Source organism: Dermacentor variabilis, chromosome 2 (assembly GCF_050947875.1).
Source record: "Dermacentor variabilis isolate Ectoservices chromosome 2, ASM5094787v1, whole genome shotgun sequence".
Taxonomy (NCBI): Eukaryota; Metazoa; Arthropoda; class Arachnida; order Ixodida; family Ixodidae; genus Dermacentor; species Dermacentor variabilis.
Window position 1 is genome coordinate 24,522,963 of NC_134569.1, and position 21,468 is coordinate 24,544,430.

At 42.8% G+C, this 21,468-nt stretch overlaps 1 protein-coding gene across 1 annotated transcript; it reads right to left on the reverse strand.

Annotated features, from left to right (window-relative positions):
- Positions 1-847: 847 nt before the first annotated feature.
- LOC142571523 (uncharacterized) lies at positions 848-21,185 on the reverse strand. Its single transcript, XM_075679949.1, has 9 exons — positions 20,038-21,185; positions 17,022-17,189; positions 14,162-14,329; positions 11,989-12,201; positions 3,935-4,076; positions 3,820-3,854; positions 2,608-2,724; positions 2,163-2,285; positions 848-1,911 (listed from the first exon to the last, which is right to left on the reverse strand). The coding sequence occupies exons 1-9, from the start codon at positions 21,109-21,111 to the stop codon at positions 1,756-1,758; spliced, it is 2,196 nt and encodes a 731-aa protein (XP_075536064.1). The 5' UTR covers positions 21,112-21,185; the 3' UTR covers positions 848-1,755.
- Positions 21,186-21,468: the final 283 nt, after the last annotated feature.

Sequence of the window (21,468 nt, forward strand, 5' to 3'; positions counted from 1 at the left end):
GTATGAGAAAGGTGATTGCAAAGATTTTTACAATTTGTACACTCGTTTATTTGTGCAAGGCATAAATCAAACCTTTGATATAAAACTCGGCTAGCTCAAATTCCATGAAAACAATGTGCATATTTTTTATATCACATATATATCGGCCATTATGAGTGAAAGATGCAATTACAGTAAAGTTTTAAAGGGACACTAAAAGCAAACATTGGGCCAACCTGTATCAATATAGTTAAACCCAGTGCTTTTCATGATAGCGTCATCCCACTGTAGGCGACACTATCAGCTGCGGGGGCGGAGTGGATGCAAACGCACGGCTGGCTTCGCTTTGTACCGCCGATGCGCAGTTATCGTTGACACGGCATGAGACCGTATTTTTCATTGCTGGATAAAGTTCAAGCAATTTTTTTTCTTATTCAAATTTGCTTTTTCCAATCACCCAATATGCGGAAAAGTTTGCGGCCCCTCCCGTGTAATAAATATTAATTGGTGACTGTACTTATTTGCACAGAAGATCGAATTTCGATATAATGAAAATTTGATATAACAAAGCAAATTGCCGATTTTTACCGAATTTGTTACACAGTTAAACCTTGATATAACAAAGTCGCAAAATCGGAATTGCTTTGTTATATCAAAATTTCGCTCTATTGAAATTCAACCTTTTATGCAAATAAGTACAGTCACCGATCAATTTTTCTTACACAGAAAGGGGCCGCAGAATTTTCTGAATTATTGAGCAATCTAAAAAAGCTAATTTGAATGAAAAAATTTATTTGGATAAATTTAGGAGCCGGCGACGAATGATACGGTTTCATGCCACGTACATTGATATCTTTTCGGCAGTATGAATTAAGCGAAGCCAGTGCACTCCGCCCCTGCGGCTGATAGCGTCGCCCATACCGGGACGACGCTATCAGAAAAAGCGCCTGCAGCGGAGAGCAAATGCTTTGCCTGCCTCGCTCCAGCGGGTCATCATAACTTTGTATTCTGCAACCTCCAATACTAAACATGTGGTAAGGCAGCTTAACATGGTGCCACACCGTCTCGGCATGCCCACTCTTTGCACTTGCTGCGGATTATCTCTAAATAAGGGTGTGCAGCTGCGTATCCTCTCAGCCGTGCTTAACGGCTATGCACAGCCACGGCCGAGACGCGTGCCATCTTACACTCCACTCTGACCCCACCCACCCCGTTGCGCAAGCTTGTGCTACCGTGAGCCCGCTCCCCTCCCCCTCTTGTGGGAAGGCGGCACTCGTGAAGCCACCATCTTTCTTGTCCCATTCTTGCACTCTTTCACTCGCACCTAAAGCTCGCTCACTCGCACCTAAAGGTTGGCAATCTGGTACACATCTGACCTAAGTAAAGTTGGGTGCAAATTTAATCAAGGCAGAGAAGGGACAATACAGGCAGGCACCCATGCTGTCCATTCTAGTTGTCTTAAGTACCTTTCTATTTGTCCATTATATTTGTCTTAAGTGCCCCTTTAAATCTAACGCAGAGCAGCTTGTTTAATATTAGTTACAACTGTCCATTAAAAGCAAGCACAAGTACCTTCAGTCAACACACAAAAATACATGGTATAGGTGGTCTTCAAATCCATGCTCCAGTGGTGATGTCCTCTGGATAAATATGCAGATCTCAAAAGTTATTGCAGGAGCCGGAAACACATCATATACGTCGGATTTTGGACATCACTTATTGGCACAATAGTTCTTGCCAGACAGTATTTTTTTTACTATGAACAGGTCTGGTTCATTATGTAACTAAGCAGAACTTTGCACACTGTTGCCGCAGCTCCTCAATCTTCTGCGGGCATAGTGATGGAAATGTGCTGCTAAGGGCTTCTTCAAAATGGTGCTGTTCTACACAAGGTGCATTAAATCCAAGTTCCCTCATGGCTTGCAAGCCAGCCTGAAAAGAAAAGCAAATTCAGGTTGCAAGGAAGAAACAAGGTTTAAAATGTAGGGGTGTGCAAACACTGAATAGTAGTTTTCACTGCTCCTCTCATTGCTCCGAAAAGCAGCTGACTATTTGGTTGGTGCAAGATATCTCCTACCTGGAACCAAAGTGCCTCTGGAATCGGTCCACTTGGATTTGAAGGATAAAAGCAATCATCCAAAGATGCCAATAGAATCTGGACTAAGTTTGTGTTTTCCACTTACCATGTGACAAAGGTGTACAATGTCTGCTGCAGTGAAGTACTCGGTTCTTTTTGCAAGGGACATCAAGTTCACATCTCCTAGTGACATTTTTGCAGTGCAGACTTTCAGGATCTGTTCTCGAGCCTGCAGTAAAGCCACTGACATATTAAACAGCTGTTCTTGTTCAATTTGTGCAGCAAAATTTCGGTCTAATTTAAGCCTCTTCGAACTGAGTAACTGCCATTATGTTGCACAGCACATGGACAAGACTTAATATGCATATGCTGATTAATTAAAGAAAGCAACTGTGATACATATTTTTCAGCAAGAGAACGTTTAAAATTATTGTGCAAACAAATGGCTGTACGCTCCTGTGCAATAGCCCACTGTAAGACGCAGCACTGCTCAATAACTTGAAAAAAATCCCTAGATGATTGCTAAACAAAAGCAACGTTTCCGCACTCACTTTAACATCTGGTGGTGGAACATAGACAATTAAGTCAAATCGTCCAGGTCTCAGTAAAGCTTCATCAACTGCATCAGGATTGCATGTTGTAGCTACCAAGACGACGTTTAGCCGTTCCTGCAAAGAAAAAATTGTGCCTTCATTTGCTGTCGTTGACCTGGCAGCATATTACACATTGCATTTAGATGGACATGATAGTATTCTCAAAGTGCCTAGGTCTGTGTGGACAGCCAAAACTTAAATGTGATCACAGTACCATGTGGTAACTCGCAGGTCATGAGTGACCTACCCCACCCCCTCTCACCACATTCCTACCCTCACTCCTTGAAAACTTTCTCACCACGTCCCCTACAATTCCATTATATGGGAATGGCCCAGTTTTCCACTACACTGTCGCTGGGATCGGCCCACTTTACCTGGCAAGAAGCCAGCCTAGAAGACATGTCAAAACCTGGGGAGGAAGGAAAAGATAGCTTTGTTTACATAGAAGAATTGTACACTTGAAGGGATACATTTGTTTCAATGAGGGTATTAGGCACTATTTATCATTTGATGACGTAATTCTGTAGAGAGCAGCACTGGCCACCAGCACATCTTTAGGCATAGCACATATGGTTGAATAAGCTGAGCTGCCATGTATGTGTTGTTGTGCGCAGCTGGAGTGGAGCAATGCTCCACTTCCTCCCCTTCTACCACACAACCCTCCTCTCAATTCTTCAAAGCACCTTCACCACATCCCCCTAATTCCCTACACTGGCCTCAGGATATTTCTCCCTGCACCCCTTTGGCCCAGTGGTTTACAGGTTGAAAGATTAGATTGTTGCAAAAAAAGCTAACGTTTGAACGCAAATTCAGCTCAAGCTGCAAGTATAGCTAACTTGCATGCTGTAGTCAGCTGATCACTTGAACTGTGGTACACAGCAACTCACTTCTTACGCATGGATTAGCTATGTTTTTCTGTCAAAGCATAGCTGAAAGTTAGCACATTGGCGAAAGTCTGTGAGAGCTTGGCTGAAACCTGGTTTGTCAATTAAATAAAAGCATTCTATGCCTGATAACTTTATTGGCACTTATTAAGATATCTGGCCCATCCAGATATTAACACTGTTAGAAAACTAAAAATATAGCTGCAAAGAAAGAGTACTTGCTCAAATGCTGTACCACCTTGTATTGCACAACTGGAAACATGCTCTTGCCTCAAAGAAAACTCACCTGAACGCATCCACTATTTTGAAGCACTCCAGCACCTGAAAATAATGTATCAGTTTTTTTATGCTGCAAAGATTGATGAAGGCACAGAAGAAAGTTATGGTGAATTTCAACTAACCAATCCCATCAATCTCACACAATAGTGCGGAGAGAATGCGTTCTTGTGCCCCTGAATGCTCGCCAGATCTGCGGCCAACTAGAGTGTCCAAGTCATCCATGAAGATGGCGCTAGGTGCACGAAGCCTTGCTTGTTGAAAAACCTGCAAATTGCAGCAATGAGGTTGATTCAAAATGATATAGTATCTTTCACTCTTAAGAATTTCACATCCTATAGTGTACACACAGACACAGATCTAACATGATGCCATGTGCCAAAAATTTTTGCATTGCCAAAGATTTTTGCATTAGGAATGCCATGTGCGCATTATTATGTCCCCGATGGGAAAGCACTAATAACATAGCATTAAAGAACGACAGTGAATGATGACACTTATTGCTGTGAACAGTGATGCTTATTGTTGTAAAATTATTAGCTAAAGGTTGCAAAATATTTAGCAGTTGGCTGCTAAACGATGGAAAAAAATCCTGCCATTTTATGAATTCCAGAATGTGATGCTTTTGTTACATACACAATTTAGTGTCTTATTACACTGCAATGGAATTGCTAAGCTTTCTGGCCAGGACAAGCACTCTGTGCCGTAAACTTCAAAGCTTATAAGATTGCGCATCTGATTAGGTAGAAGACACTTGCGTAACTTATTTAGCCTCCAATGCATAGTGTGGCACACATAATGAATTTTCAGAACTTGCGTGAAGCCAACTATATGTTTTTTGTCATAATGGCTGTGAAGCTTTCGGGTTGACTGAAATGTTCTTATATGGTGAAGCTTTTGCCAACATACATTTGGTAAACATAATTAATTAATTACTATTTCATGTCTTTAATGGACACTAAAAAGAAACACTGAATCACTCTCAACCACTATGATTGTCTTTTCAACAAGCATGGCATATTCAAACATTTTGTGTTGCATTTGTGTGTTCTGCTTGAATAATTTTTTTGTATTAATTGTCATAGAACACTTATAGCGCTGACATTCCATTAAATGATGCACTACGTATCACATTTAGCTTATAAACATATTGACAATACATCTATTTATTTCGTGCAGCCTACCTATTTATTTCGGAATATATCTATTCGTGCGGCCTACCTGGGCATGTAGCACAGCTTTGCCGCCGGTGCGGATGGTATCCTTCGGATTCTCCGAGGGCACAAAGCAATGGTTTCGACTCTCCTTCCCATTCCGCTACTGCCGCTCAGCCCTTCGAAGCCTCGCTTCCTACTTCCCGAACCTTCAATACCCGTCGGTCTCCATCTCCCCGTCGGTCTCCGTCTCCCCGTCGGTGTTCTCTGTCGCCACTTATCCGTTGCCCTGAAGCTATCCGAGAGGAAAACTAAGGACCGCAGTTCTGGAGGCAAGAACTGCGATCTCAACGAACACCTCAAGACCTCATTTATTTCCTGCGAACGTCCTTGAAGTTTATGCAGAAGACATTGCCGTTCATTCGCTTGTAGACACAGGCGCAGCAATATCAGTGATTTCGGACCAGCTTCATCTTACCCTTAGAAACGTCGCGACACCATACTCTGCCATTTCATTATGTACAGCAAGTGCTGCGCCGATTTAGCCCTTAGAGAAGTGTAACATGCGTATTTTTATAAGCGGTGCTTTATACCATGTTGATTTCGCTGTTCTGCCTCGCTGCTTCCATGCCATGATTTTAGGATGGGACTTTCTGTCCTCTCATCATGCCGTTATAGATTGTGCCCGTGCTGAACTTGTGCTGTCGCTATTCGGCACCAACGTTTTTGAAAATACTAATGACGCTTCCAGTCATGTGTTCGTCACCACCGACACCGAGATTCCTCCATACTCAGCCGCACTTGTACCCGTTTCCTGCGTTGGGTTTTCCGACTCCACGGTTCTTTTCACGCCGTCTAAGCTTGTTGCTCGCCATCATCCCTCCTTGCTTCCTTTTGCCCTTCTTGCCATTCGACAAGGTTCCAGCGCACTTTATGTATCGAATATGTTTCCTTGTCCTGCTAGCCTGCTCCACGATGAGTGTCTTGGTTATGCCGATGAAATCCAACCAAGCTTCCTTTACGATGCGCCTGATGACCCGGCTTCTCCTTTGGTTGATGCTCTGGCCCTTCAAGTTTCTCCTCCCACGCCGCCGTGTGACCCAACATTTTCCTAGTGTATTGATCCCAACCTCACTCCAGCGCAACACGCCCAGATCGTCGATCTCCTAGACCGCTTTCGCACGTCATTCGACCTACAACAATCTCGCTTAGGCCGTACTTCCACTGTTGTGCATCACATCGACACTGGCAACCATGCACCTTTACGCCACAGGCCGTATCGTGTACCTGCCATGGAGCGTAGCGTCATAGCTGAGCAAGTTGGAGACATGCTCCAAATGCGGCGTCATACAACCTTCGCACAGTCCCTAGGCTCCTCCTGTAGTGCTGGTAAAAAAGGAAGATGGCACAATTCACTTTTGCGTGGCCTACCGGCGACTCAATAAGATCACCCGCAAGGACGTTTATCCGCTACTCCATATTGATGACGTGCTAGACTGCCTCCAAGGCGCCGAATTCTACTCATCTTTAGACTTACGATCTGGGTACTGGCAAGTGCCAGTGGCTGAGTCAGACCGTCCGAAAACGGTCTTCATCACACCTGACGGTTTATTTGAATTCACCGTGATGCCATTTGACCTGTGTAATGTGCCTGCTACATTTGAAAGAATGATGGACAACATCTTGCGCGGCCTCAAATGCAAGATATGCCTGTGTTATCTGGACGACATCATTATCTTTTCACTGGACTTTCCTTCCCACTTACTTCGACTTGAATGCATCCTCAAGTGCATCGCCGATGCTGGCCTCTAGCTTAACTTGAAGAAGTGTCGCTTCACTGGCCAGCAGCTGGTCATCCTCGGCCATGTTGTGTCGAAAGAAGGTGTACTCCCTGATCCGGCAAAACTACAAGCTGTTGCCCAGTTTCCGCTACCAACGACCTTGAAAGAACTGCGCAGCTTCATTGGGTTAGCGTCATACTTCCGCCGTTTCACTCGCAATTTTGCCAATATAATAGCACCTTTAACGCAGCTTCTTTTTGGTGGCCACGACCTTTCGACCTGGTCACCAGATTGCGATGCAGATTGCTGCGTCGTCTCTTGACATCACCACCAATCCTGCGCCATTTCGACCCAAGTGCTCCAATTGAAATACACACGGATGCCAGTAGCGTTGGCCTTGGTGCCGTTCTCGCTTAGAGAAAGGCTGGCTTTGAGGAGTACGTTGTTGCCCTTGCCAGTCGTGCACTCACTAAACCCGAATCGAACTATTCTGTAACAGACAAAGAATGCCTGGCTATAATTTGGGCCATAACCAAATTCTGTCCGTATCACTATGGCCACCCATTTGACGTGATAACTGATCACCATTTGCTGTGCTGGCTGTCGTCCTTAAAAGAACCGTCCGGTCGCCTTGCCCTTCGACTGCAGGAGTACGACATTCAAGTGCTGTATCGTTCTGGCCGAAAACACTCGGATGCAGATGCCTTGTCTCGTTCGCCACTAACAGACGAGGTTAGCTCTCTGAAGGCCTCATTGTCCGAGTCTTCCCTTGCTGCCACGAACATTCTTCTGGAGCAGAAGAAAGACCCATGGATTGTGTCTATGCTGCGTTTCTTGTCCACCCCATCGACACCCACTACCAATCGCGCGTTACGTCGCCAAGCACATCACTTCTCCATTCGCGACAGGCTCTTGTACCGTCGTAGCTACCTCCCGGATCGCCGCAAATGATTGCTTGTCATCCCTCGGCATCTGCGTTTGGATATTTGTGCAGCGTTCCATGACAATCCCTAGTGCGCGCATGCAGGTGTACTGAAGGCATACGTGCGTCTACGCCTTCGTTACTACTGGCGGGGGATGTATCAATTCATCCGTCATTATGTCCGCTCCTGTCTCGTTTGCGAACGCCGTAAAGATTCCCCTTGTCATTCAACCGCCCCACTGCAGCCTTTGCCTTGCCCAGCACGTGCTTTTGATCGAGTAGGCGTCAATATTTATGGACCTCTGCCAACCACATCAGACATTCAATCGCTGGGTAATCGTGGCCATCGACCATCTTACGCGCTATGCGGAAACTTCCCCTTTGTCCAGCGCTTCTGCATGTGACGTCACCTGGTTCCTCCTGCGCCACATCATCCTTCGCCACGGAGCTCCCAGGGAATTACTCAGTGACAGAGGCCGCGTCTTCCTCTCCGACGTCATTGAGGCTCTCCTAAAAAAATGCCGCATCATTCATCACACCACTACTGTGTATCATCCGCAGACTAATGGCATGACCGAGCGCTTTAACTGCACTCTTGGTGACATGCTGGCCATGTACGTTGCATCCAACCAAACCAAATGGGACCATGTTCTACCTTTTCTGAATGACGCTTACAACACCGTCACGCAGACTACCACAGGATTTTCACCTTTCTTTCTCCTGTATGGACGCGAACCTTTTTCTACAATGGATACTATCCTTCTGTACCGCCCGGACACCATGGAAACCACTACCTTATCCGAAGCTGCTGCACACGCATAAGAGTGTCGCAAGCTTCCCCGTATATTTATGTCAGAAGACTAGGAACGCCAGAAGCACCATCGAGAAACTTCCCATGCTCCTGTATCCTATGCTCCTGGCTCGCTAGCGTGGCTTTGGGTTCCAGCCTCTACCCCTGAACTGTCACCGAAACTCGCGTCGAAGTACCAGGGCCTATACCGCGTGATCAACGAAACGTCTCCAGTCAACTATATCGTGGAACCCCTCGAGCTACCTTTGGATCATCGCCATCAAGGACGCGAAATTGTGCATGTCCAGCGTTTGAAGCCCTACTATGATCTATGATGATGATGATCCGCCTGTGTTGTCCTACCCCTAGGTCTCTGGAACGGCTTCCTTTTCCACGGGGGAGATAACTGTACTGTAAAATAAGGAGCAGTGGGACTGTGGCTATGAGAGACACAACGACGACGAGAGAGAAAAACTTTGTTTCGGTGCTCGATCGGCTATACTACTTCTCGATGCTCTATCGTTCTAGTCGCGAACGCTTACTGCCCAAAGAGCTTCGCGACAATTTACTTTATTTATACATAATGCAGCCTCAATGAGGCTATTGTGGGAGTGGGATGAACAACAAACATACAAAAATTTAAAAACAAGCTTGAGTGAATTCTTTCAGTGGTAGTGAATGAATGTTGTCTGGTAATGAATTCCAGACTTCAATTGTTGATAGAAAAAAGCTGTATTCAAAGGAATCAGTGCGGGCAAGAAAGGTTGAAATATTTAGAGCATGGCGACTCCTTGTAGATGAGGGATTAGAAAAAGTCAAATAGTTATCTAGAGAGGAGAGATGAGGAGGACTGATTAACATGTGAAGCAATTTTAGGCATTCAAGTTTGCGACACTCTGCAAGAGGAGTGAGACCAAGTAGGGGAAGAGAGTTAGACAACGAAAAGTCCTTGTCATGTCTCCTACAAACAAAACACACTGCCTTTTTTTTTTGCACCGACTCTAGTTTTTTGACGTTGCAGTGCCTGTATGGATTCCATACAACGTAGCCATATTCGAGGATGGGGCGAATGAGTGTTTTATATGTTAGAAGTTTAGTTTTTTGAGGAGCAAGACGCAGTGTACGATGCAAGTAACCTAGTCTTTTAAGGGCCTTATTACAGGTGAAATCAATGTTTCTTGACCATGACAAATCATGTGTTAGTAGGATATCTAAATATTTGATTTCAAACACTCTATTTAAAGTAATATTATTAAAGGCATAGGCAAAGAAGGAAGGGCATGAGCATTGTGTAAAGGCCATGGAGACAGTTTTGGAAAAGTTGATATTCATTTGCCGTGCTTTGGACCAGTTACAGAAGTCAGTGAAAGAATTGTTAAGGACAACATGATCAGTTGGAGATTTGATTGTATGATACAAAACACAATCGCCTGCAAAAAGGTGTATTTTAACTGAGGTGTGTAGGGGGAGATCATTAATATAAAGCAGGAATAAAAGCAGACCCATTACTGAGCCTTGGGGAACCCCTGATAAAACAGGCATCAAGGGTCAGTTAGTAGAGTTGAAACGTACACATTGTGAGAGCTGGGAAAGAAAGTCCAATATCCAGCCTACCAAGGATGCATTTTTTAGTATAGCAAATAGTTTGTGCATAAGTTTAGGGTGTGAGACCGTGTTGAAGGCCTTTGCAAAGTCTATAAAAATGTAGCATCAATCTGGTCACCTATGTCTAAAGAGTTGTTGATGTTGTGAACGAATTGTGTCAGTTGTGTTATAGTGCTGAGGTCACATCTAAAATCATGCTGGAAAGTACATAAAATTTTGTTAGTTTCAAAAAATTTGATTAACTCTTGTCATCTAGCTATGTTGCAGGCCTTCACATTTCTGCTCTTGCGTCGCTATGTTGGTATAAAGTTGTTTATAGCATTCACGAACAAAGCAATTTCATCAGCCCCTGACATAGCTATCATAACACAAATTAAAGTAATGGCGACAGCTCAGTTTATAATTATATGTATTTTCTGAGCTAACATGGTAAAATTTTTACATGTTTAACATGGCTGCATAACTGATGTTTGAACTTTAACTAAAATATGCAGTTATTACAATGAAGACTAAATACTACTAAAACATGCAAATTTTTTTACAATCACAAGTTTTATTGAATAGTTCTGAAATTCTGTTTGTAAAACAGATTGACTTCATACTGTGTTCTTGTCATTCACAGAACATGCTTTACACTCAATAACTAGTCAATCACACATTTAAAAAGTGAGAGTGAGGACACAAGTGGATTGAAATATTTTACGAGCTGAGGGAGGATCAGAAACATTTAAGAAAAATAGTGTAATGGGTGAACAGGATAGCTGGTCAATTTTTCTGACCTATGGTGATTGTGAAAGCATGAGTTTAAACATGTGCGTGTAAGAAAGAAACGAGAAAAGAGGGCAAAATACACTTCTCTTTGCAGCAAAACATAGCGCTTATATTCCTTCGTATCTAGACACAATGTATTGCAAAGTGTGTGTGTGTTTTTTTTTTACAGCTGGCATTATGGTGTCACTTTGTATGTCATTAAAAGTGTTCTCTTTTCTTTTAAGCCCTGACTGAATCTTTTCTTTTTTTGTAATGTCTACTATGCCTGAAATGGCTATCCACATCATTTAAACTCAGTGGAATTCTCGGTATTAACTTTATCTTTTCTTCACCAGGCTCAGTCCTGGTTAACCTCCCTACCTTTCATTTATCATTTTCTCTCTCTTTCTAGAAGCCGGGCAGCCCTAGTACTGGCCTTGCATAGCACAAGAATACTATTACAACTACTTCTGAGATTTTACAGCTCTGTCCTGAGGATTTCCACCATCAGGGAAACAGAATTCAAAGTGATGTCACGTGGCTGCCCTTGGGGAATGTCATACAGACATGCTTGCACATCCAGTGGCATGTCTGTGTGAACAGCACAGTGCATGATGTGTCCCACCGTACATGTGATTAATATCAAATTTTCACACATTCGTGGATTGCAGTGCGAAATGACACACACACAGACTAGAAGAAGAAAGGATGAGCGCTGAAGACAGGACAAGCGCTATCTCGTCCTGTTTTCTTCTAGTCTGCGTGTGTGTCACTTTGCGCTACAATCCAAGAATGTGCTACCATACCAACTTGCCCAACTTTCTATCCTTCTGCAGATTTTCACAATTACACACTGTTTTGGAGTCTAGTGTGCATCTCACATTGAGGCAAACTATTCTTTTGAGGCATGTGTGGCATCAGCATACGCAAGAAATGCAATTAAGTGAAATCGTTAGGATGACCTGGCAACAAAATTTTATACTAACATGAGGAGAACGGAGCTAGGAGGACAGGGCATACATGAGCACAGTTTGTTGCCATTCCTATTGCACCATGTATGTTTATTTTACATTAAGCTGTACTGACTTGGCCCTGATGTACCACCCGCAGTACAAAGCTGTGAATCTATGTCATTCTTTCTTCAAGCACGGCTAAATGGGCCATAAATCCAACTTACTGCAGACACAACTTTTTCAGAATCCCCAACGAAAGGAGAGTAGACATCAGCTGCTCCCAAGGAAAAGAGTGTGAAGCCTGGACAGCTACTGGCTGCTGCAAGAGCGATAGCAGTCTTGCCACATCCATGAGGTCCTACTAAAAGCACACCTCTTGGCTGGGACACTCCAAGCCGCCCAAAGGCTGCTGGATTTAGCAGAGGACCCTCCAGAGCCTGCACAAAATAGTAATCTGACATCACAGGTGTAATACATAAGACTGCATTTATCGCAGTATGAAATGTAGAAAGCTATGTCTGCTGTATACAGAAAGTTATCGAATGGTGCCAACGATTTTGCACACTGTTTTTAATCACAGATGCAACATCCTCTACACTCTTTGCAGTTCCCTTCAGCACTGTAGAAACTGCATGCACTTGCAGCCAATAAGGAAGGCATTTACGCTTGTGCTGTCGACTGCATGCCATAATGAAATAAAAATTAATAGGACAAACTATTTTGAAATTTCTACTAATGAATCTTCTAGACATTGCCACAGCAAGTATATTCCCCCTCCTGCAACCCGTAATGACACATTTAAATATAGCTTCTTTCCCAGAACAATAAAAGAGTGGAACATGCTTCCCGATTTCGTAGTTCAGTAGTGTCTCTTTTAATAATTTTCTGAGTAATTTGCATGCCATTATTTATTCCGAGAGCGCGGTGTATTAATTATCTGACTTTGTGAATAATCTGATTTTATGATTTTATTACCAGTGTATGTTCTTCTTACTTTACATGCCTCAAGGGATATTGATTGGTTTTTCTGCTTGCTCTATTACAATGTATATGCAATGCAATTTCTTTTTTGTATGTTGCATTCAGATGTATTGTACGCCCTGCCTGAATCAGATGTGTTGACATTTCTTGTTTTATTTTTTTTTCTCCGCTCCTGTAACGGCCCTAAAGAAAGGGCTGACAGTAGAAAGAAAGAAAGAAAAAAAGAAAGAAAGAAAGAAAGAAAGAACAGTGTTTTATTCATGACACCCACAAATTGATAGATTAGAAAACTGTAACCACAATGGTACTAGCCCTAAGCTATTATAAGTGAAATGGTTGTTGTAATAAGGATAAATGCACTACACTAAAATTATTAACAAATGGTTGCCAGAAACCAATAGAATCTACTCATGAGAGTGGGCTATTGCTGCTAATATTGTGTTACTATGGCAATGTTTCCTAATAGGCTAGGACATGCTCAAATTCAAGCTTCAATTTTTTAAAAAGAAGATCTATGCCATTTCTTGGTAGAGATGACATAAGGTAAAGCCAAACACTGCTCATCTGTTGTTGGGAATGCAACATAAAATGTAGAAAAAGCAGCAAATTCATGGAGATGTGGTCAAGAAGGACACTGCCATATTTCATTTTTAATTGTAATTTTTAATTTCTTAGAGCTTCTATAAAGTGGCATTACATAAAGGTATTACGGAAGGGCATTACATGTTAGGTGCAGATATCAGCATTGTAGCCACGTGTAGCTTCTAAAACACCATATATGTTTTGTGAGCATTATATTACCCCTTCCTCTTCTTCATCTTTATATATTCATCATCATGGCCAGCATCATTGGCTTCAGCACGTGACCTGCTAAATAAACAGTCGAGGCTTTTGAACTAAAGGCCATAATTTTTTTAAAGTCAGTGCCAGAGCTAAAGTGTTAGCTTAGATACAAGGATGTGGTTCAAGGGGTCGATATGTAAGGATGGTGTTCTAGAATTGTATGCATAATTAGCAAGAGCACTGATGCTACTTTCAACAATTACTTTGAAGACCATAACTGTCACCACACCAATTAGCTGGATAAGGAAGTAGATTGGTCACACCAACTGCATAATGCTAAGTGGCGAACTGGATAGTGGGCACACAAGAAAACATCCCTTCTAAACTCAGTTCAAGACTTTTGCAAGGTGGCTTCCCTGAAAAGTGATTTTAGTGTTCACAAACTTTTCAAATACTTTCAAATATTGTGCAACAATTCTTTTCTACCATTTGGATATCTACTGATGTCAGCATCTTTACATAACAATTTGAAGTCGAACATGTATTGCGCTAAAATTCTATTTATCACAAAATGGAGTCCGCATGTCGAAGCTAAAGTCTTAACAAAGCACTGAAACTGTCGCCAGTACTTACAGTTTGAAGTTTCTTTTTTATGTATCCAATTCCCCCAAGTTGTTTCCAAGAAAATCGAGGGACTACTTCAACTGCAAACTCAAGACGACTATTTAAGTTGGACTGAACTGTTTGAAGAGCCACTTGGAAGTCTTCGCTTGTAACAAGTGCCTCATTGTCACTTGAAGGCTGTACCAAGACAGAAAATATGCATGCAAAGTACCATGAACTTTCACGTCAGGGGTAGTTACATACTTTTAGGATATAACAAAATACAATTTTTAAATGCGCATCTCTCAAAACAGAATTCAATAATATAGAAAGTGAAGTGACAAAAGATATCCTAAATCTTGTGAACAGAGCAATACCATGATTTCTAAAATGGTAAACTAATTAAGGAACAAGGAAAAATTAAGAAAAGTTATGCTGGTTGTTTACTGAAGTTAAAGGACACTAAAAGCAAACATAATGTCTAACTACAGTGACAGATCATCCTCCTGAAAATCTATCAGAATTTGTTTTGTACCACGAGATGACTCAGTCACTGAGAAAATTGGAACTAATGATAGCCTGTTTCTCTCGATTTATAGAGTACTGACACAAAAATTTGGGCGTTTCACATTTTTATTGTCTTATTAAGCAGCTACTGATTCCATATACTCACGATATGAAGCCTTATTTCTTAATTTCATTAGAAATAATTATGCTGTTTTTAATGCGACCACCTCAAAACACGCGCCAAGTGCAGCATGGCTTTGGCTGTGAAGCAGGCAGTAGGTGACACTGCGGCCAATGGACATGGTGGGGGCATGGTACTGCGAATCACTGATGTATCACAGTCCTCCAGTCATCCTGGTGTAGTGAAAGCAGGCTACATTACAATGGTGCCACCGAAAACTGATAACACATTGAACTATTTTTTGCACAGCCAAATCAGCCCTTCCGATCTGCTTCACTCTGCGCCTTTCATTTGACACGACCTAAACATAGATTAGATGGTCCTGTGTTGTTACTTTTCTGGAAATATAAAGCATCCCTCTCGACCTTCTCTCCTAGTATTCCCATAAAATGGGGCCGCTTTGGTAGTGTACAAGGCTCAGTGAGAGCTTTAGCAGCAGGATCCATGGTCAGCAAGTCTAGTTCTCTAGTATGTCGCAATGTAGCCTGCACCTCCCACAGTGGGCTGACAGGTGTGTTCATCGGTGGCTTGCGATGTGGGGCAGGCCACACTGTGCTGGGCACATATTTTCAGGAGCTGGTTTTCGCTAGCTTTCCCAAAACACAGGTGCTTTTTCACGGCTCCTCGGTGCACGGCGCGTGCGCATAATTAATAAACGCGTGCTAGGCCTCGTTAACGGTCTCGTATACGAGACACGCAAGGCGGGCGAAACGAGTGCTCAAATCGCCACACCAACGCCACAAACGGCTCTGAATAGCTGCCAGTATGCTTATCAGGCGTCTAGGTGTTCCTATTGTGACAGGAGGCGGCGCGTGCGCGCCTGTATAATTAAGGAACGCGCAGCTATGTCCCATGCCAGTGGCCCCTTCCATTCTTGGTATGCTTCAGCGCATAGCACGGCTGTATTGCGGCGAAGCTGACAAGTTTGAATTATCTGGCGAAGGTGAATTTGTAGATCGAAATAACGAAGGTTCGGGCCCATTGGCGCCGGCAGGGACCACCGAGGGATCGAATAACCCGAAAATTGGAATTAACCGGAGTAGAATTAACGGAAGTTTACTCTACTTAGCCCATCTTCAAAATTACCCTGCACTTATATAGCTCCTTCAAGAATGGCCTTAGTGGCTTTAAGGCTGTTATGTCATGCGACAGTCACTTCTCTTTATATTGTGACAGATGCTGTGGGCATATAGTCTAGAAGAATAGAAATTTGAACGAATGGATGAGCATCCACAGTGGCAGAACAGTACAAAAGAAATAGATGCAGCTAAGGAAAGGCCAGTTCTGTGTTTTGTCATTTCCCTTGTAGTTGTGTTTATTCTTTATTATTACACAGGCTAAGTGTCAAAAAAATAACTTATGGGGCTTTACGTGCCAAAACCACTTTCTGATTATGAGGCACGCCGTAGTGGAGGACTCCAGAAATTTTGACCACCTGGGGTTCTTTAACGTGCACCTAAATCTAAGTACACGGGTGTGTTCGCATTTCGCCCCCATCTAAACGCGGCCACCGTGGCCGGGATTCGACCCCGCGACCTCGTGCTCAGCAGCCTAACACCATAGCGACTGAGAAACCACGGCGGGTAGGCTAAGTGTTAAACTGGGCAACCTGTTCATACATATTCAGCAAAGAGAAATATGTTGAAATTGACTAACCATGCATGTGACTCACCCCTTGCATGACTGTAAATGATTCTTTTACGAGTACATTACTTTAATGATATTTGGAAGTGGCTTAACATTAACGAAAAATTGGATCTGCAAACAATGGTTGTCACTAATCTGGTGTGCCTTTCTTTTCTTTAACAATCTGTGCTCGCTACATTCCTGAAAGCACTGGTCACGTAACTATAAATTAAAGAAATGCACAAAATATAGTTAACGATTATTCTTTGGTGATGAGATCAGACCCAAAGGGGGCAAATTTTTCTTAATGTAACAATACTCATTCAATGCTTGGGTTTCGTAAAAGCTGAAGCCTACAAATTATTTTGAAACCCGAGTCTGAACCAAAAAGGGGCAAATAATGAGTTCGGAATCAAAAGCCAATTAGAGTATCCAAAAAGGAAAAAGAAAAAAATGTGGAGCTAAATGAATGTTTCCTCTTTGTGTGCTATCAGCCTCACTACACTGCATGTCATTTTTAATTATAGTTTTCTCATACTAGACTAGAGTAACAGCACAGTTTTAATATGTACTTACAGTTCGCTTCATGGCAGCCATCAGAGACTCTCGAAGAAGAGTCATCATGTCTCCAAGGACAAAGCCAGCTGTTGGCAGCACAAGATGGCTCAAGTCAAAGCCTAATTGGCTTCCAACTGTCCTCATTACATCAGTTCTCTCTTGAGTTGACAAAGCACCAATCAACAACTGAAAGATAATAAGTTCAAAGCAGTTATGCACAGTCCAAGGGGCAAAAACGAACAGCATCTTGCGCTGCTGTCCTCCATTCTATTCATCTTTTTAACCGCATGACTAGAACTCCTTGATCACCGTGCTTCAGCTATGCTTTGGTGGCAACGATTGCTGCTAAGGATGATATGAAAGTTTGTTTTAGACCCATTTCATTAGTGCTGTGAGCTTTAGAAATGATTAATAATTACCATATTTGCACGGTTCTAACACACACCTTTTTTGAATAAAAAGCGTGCTGAAGTTTGCATGAGCCTTACAATCATAACTAATGCTACTCAAAATCGCAAACGAAACCAATTCTTACTAAAAAAGAAAAGCTCAATGCAAGGTAGCTAGCTGCACTGTCATCAAACGGATGTTTTTTTCTTCATGCCTTGGTTTGCGGTCGCCATTTCCCTGTTCGCTGTATGTGTGGCCCTTCTAATGCATTAGATGGAGCTGAAGATGACTTCCTGTGGTCGGTAGACAGCGAAAAGGAGGTGTCGTCAGACTACGAGAGTGACTAGCCGCTAAGATTCAGCTGATTGTGCATCTGTATGCCTTTGTATGTTCCATAACATTGTTTGAACTCAGTATGTGTCGGCTCAGGTTTCATTACTTCATGTGCGCTGTAGAATCGGCACCAAGTTATTTTTTTAAATATTTGGGCGGTAATATAACTGCACAATAGAATCGTGCAAATACGGTATCTACAGGGGCTATGTTGTATGGAGAAAGTTACGCCTCCATTCAAGCTAACCCCACTAATGTGCTACTCTTTGGCATTGAGCCATCCATAGTGAACACAAACCAAATGTGTCAAAGGACAAAGAATGTTTCAGAAAAATCACCACCATGTGTTTTGGGTCACTCCCAACACTACACTAGAAAGTGTTTAGTCAGTTCAACCTCAATATAACGAATATGAGTATAAAAAAACTATCAGATATAATGAAAAAAATTAAAATGTTTCTCACTGATATCAGCATGTAAAAAACATGTTCATAACGAATATCTCAAATAAGCAAGGTGTTTTCATGTCAGATGCCACCTTGTTATTTGGATAGAGCTTTTCGGATGGAAATGAACAAAACAGTTACACTAGAAATGAATGAACACATTTGCCAAAGATGGCTCTATCAGTCCCTGGTAAACATGTATTAGAATGTGCATGCATGTTCTAACATCACCTCTGACATTAAAAGAACTGCCTCTTTAGGCTTCCCAGTTCAGATGTCATTTCCCTGCAATGTGTCTGGCTTACTTAAAATTATTTATGTGCTTATATATGCAAATTGTAATACGTAATGCAGGAGGTGCAGAGAAATCTAAAACTGATCTTTTAACCTGGCCGGTCCTTTAAAGGGGCCCTGAAACTGTTCTTGAACAAAAACATTGCCAATGTTTTGTAGAGGCTGCTCTGAACATGTGAGCCAAATATTAATGCATTGCATGCAACAGGGAATTTGCAGTATCATATCAAACAGTAAAAAATCGCTTGCCCTTGCTTCCGCAATGCTGTCACATTGAAAGCAGCTCCCTGACCAACGTTATTGGCTGATCTTGTGATCAAAAGAGCATTCTCAGTGATAGTTGCTGATTCTGAGTTAAATAAATGTAATAATAAATTAATATAAATAAAAGTAATGTCCGTCTCCTCGAGTAATCCAGCTCAATAAGTAGATTTGTGTTTTTATGCCGCAGGTGATTAAAAAAAAATTCCGTTAGCATCAAAATAAGACACCCAGTATACTGGAGCCCTTCTTGGGCCCTTCATAACGTAAAGCACGATTCCAAGGTACATTGCACTCAAGAATCAAGGACAGTACTGAAACAAAATGTCAGCTGCAGAAAGACCCATGATGCAATCATAAAATTTTGTAGGAGATGTAAGCGCCTTCTTATTCTCCAAAATTTCTGTACAGGCCCGTGAACTTTACTTTTTTCAATGGCCTCCAGTGCTGCCTTGAGGTTAGCAAGTTACACAATGGGCTAATAGTATGCGTCACAAACTAGTGACAAAAAGAAGCCACATTTATGTGGCTTGTTGCAGATAAACAAGAAATATTTTACTGTGGCATGAATATAGGTCCTACTTTGATAGAATACCGCCATTCCAATTTTAGCCAACAGCCATTAAATGACAAGTTTTAGAATGATAATTGAAATTGGTGCTTAAATTTTATTGGGCATAGGAACATCCAGAAAGATTTTGTAACTTCAATTTTTTATGCATGGGTGCGGTCAATCAATATTGCTAAAGGAGTTGTAGAAGTATGCTCGAAAGGTAAGTGCCCACTGTGTATATCTAAAATTGTGTACTGTCTAATAGTGTTTTATTGCATGGTCAGCTAACTGAGATGAGTAGCATTTTGGGAACTTTCTTTTTCTGGCAATTTGAATTGTTTCTTTGCAAATGTGAATTTAACCCACCTCAGTGGTTAACCCACCTCAGGCTCAGTGGTTATGAAATTTTGCTTATGAGCTGAGGTCACACGTTCGACTGGCAGCCGCATTCCAATGAGGGTAGATTGCAAAAGCCTTTACTTTGTGTGCTTTGGGTGTATATTAAACTACCCCAGGTGTCTCTCCAACAGCATCTCTTATAGTCCCTGTTTTGCTTAGAAGGTAAATCCTGTCAATCAATCAAGTGCAAATTTCATGTTTTTTGGTACAGTATGTCGCTGCAGGCGGCAAAGACTACCTCAACCAAGTGGAATCAAAGCGATTTAAAGCTGCTGCACCAGCATGTTTCACCTTCTCATACCACATGTCACACCACCGTACACATTATAATTAAACGTTGCCAATGAAAACAAATCACCTCCTTGTCAAAGCGTCCCGGCCGCCGCATGGCCGGGTCAATGTTATTCGGACGTGTCGTCGTGGCGACAACGAAAACGCGCCTCCTATCTTCCATGCCATCCATAAGGGTGAGCAATTGTGTGACCAGCCTGTTGGTATGGTGCGATGATGTTGAACCTCTCCTCACGCACAGGAGGTCCACGTCCTCTATTAGCACGATGCACGGCAGTACTTCGCTGAGCGTCGCAGCTTCCAAAAAGATGGATCGAAGCAGCGTTTCGCTTTCTCCAGGAGCCGAACGACATAGCTCTGGACCTTTGACGGTCAACAAGTGAGCGCCGCACTTCCGAGCCACATGCCGAACGACGCTAGTCTTACCAGTGCTCGGAGGTCCCGTTAGGAGAATTCCTCGGTGCAGTCGCAAGCCGACCGCCTCGAGGGTCTTGGGATATTTATGTGGAAACATGCACAACTTCCCAAGTAGTGCCGTCGGTTCTCGCAGCGTCTGCTCCCAGATGTCTGAGAATAGCATGCGATTGATCACATCAGAGTTGTAGGTGACCCGCGCAATCGTTAGTTTAGTGTTACTAGTCATTCTGCAGGCGTCAGCCGACGGCGAGACTTGGTCGAAGACGATCGCATGCACCGCACATAATCGCGAGAGGGGTCGATTAGAAGGGCAAACAAATGTCGACCCGTTTTTCACGTAATATTTCCTTAAAATTCGGGACAGCCAATGGGAAAATCTTTCACTACGGATCCCATGCCACTTGATGAAGTCCTGAGCAGACTGAAGCACGATCGTGACAACAGCGCTGTCGGCAGGCTGGCTTTTGCCAAGGAGTTCCACATGGGCAATGTCGTCTGTAGTAACGCTTCTATTAATTGGAAGTTCCACTGTTCTGTCGACGTAGACAACGTCACTTGTGTAACGATGCGGGTATACGACGCACAAGTATGCTTTTCCAAGCACAGACACTCTGGCGAGCGACCTCGGCATACAGTTTTTCGAAAGTAAGTGTGCAACGGGAACCTCACAGATCTGCGATCCTGTGAGACGATCTTCACTGCCACCGTAAGTTAATATCATCATTTCTTCATTACATGCAACCGCGTAGTAACTCACGGCTACGGAAGACGGGCGTGCGGCCAGCGCGGCTATCAAACGTAAACACTAGCACGTGCTAGGCTGCCGCTCAGTGCTGCCAACATTTTTCATTTTTCGCCCATGTAGAAGGCCACCACACAATATTTATGTATGATGCGTTTAGTGATAAATTAAAGCTATTGCTACAACAAATAACAGTTTGTTAAGCTTTTGTCGAGATGGGTGAACCCATAGGGGAAGCATCCATAGGTAAACCGCAAGCAGCTGACCTCATCTGAACCAAGAAAAACATTCTTTTAATCTCATGAAAACGTTACATAACAACATGCATAATAACTAGCA

Coding starts and splice junctions, on each gene's coding strand:
- LOC142571523 (XM_075679949.1), bottom strand. CDS start 21,111: ATGATGATATTAACTTACGGTGGCAGTGAAGATCGTCTCACAGGATCG. Junction 2,725..3,819: donor AAAATAGTGGATGCGTTCAG/GTGAGTTTTCTT, acceptor TTTTCTTTGCAG/GAACGGCTAAACGTCGTCTT. Junction 2,286..2,607: donor TTCCACCACCAGATGTTAAA/GTGAGTGCGGAA, acceptor GCTTTACTGCAG/GCTCGAGAACAGATCCTGAA.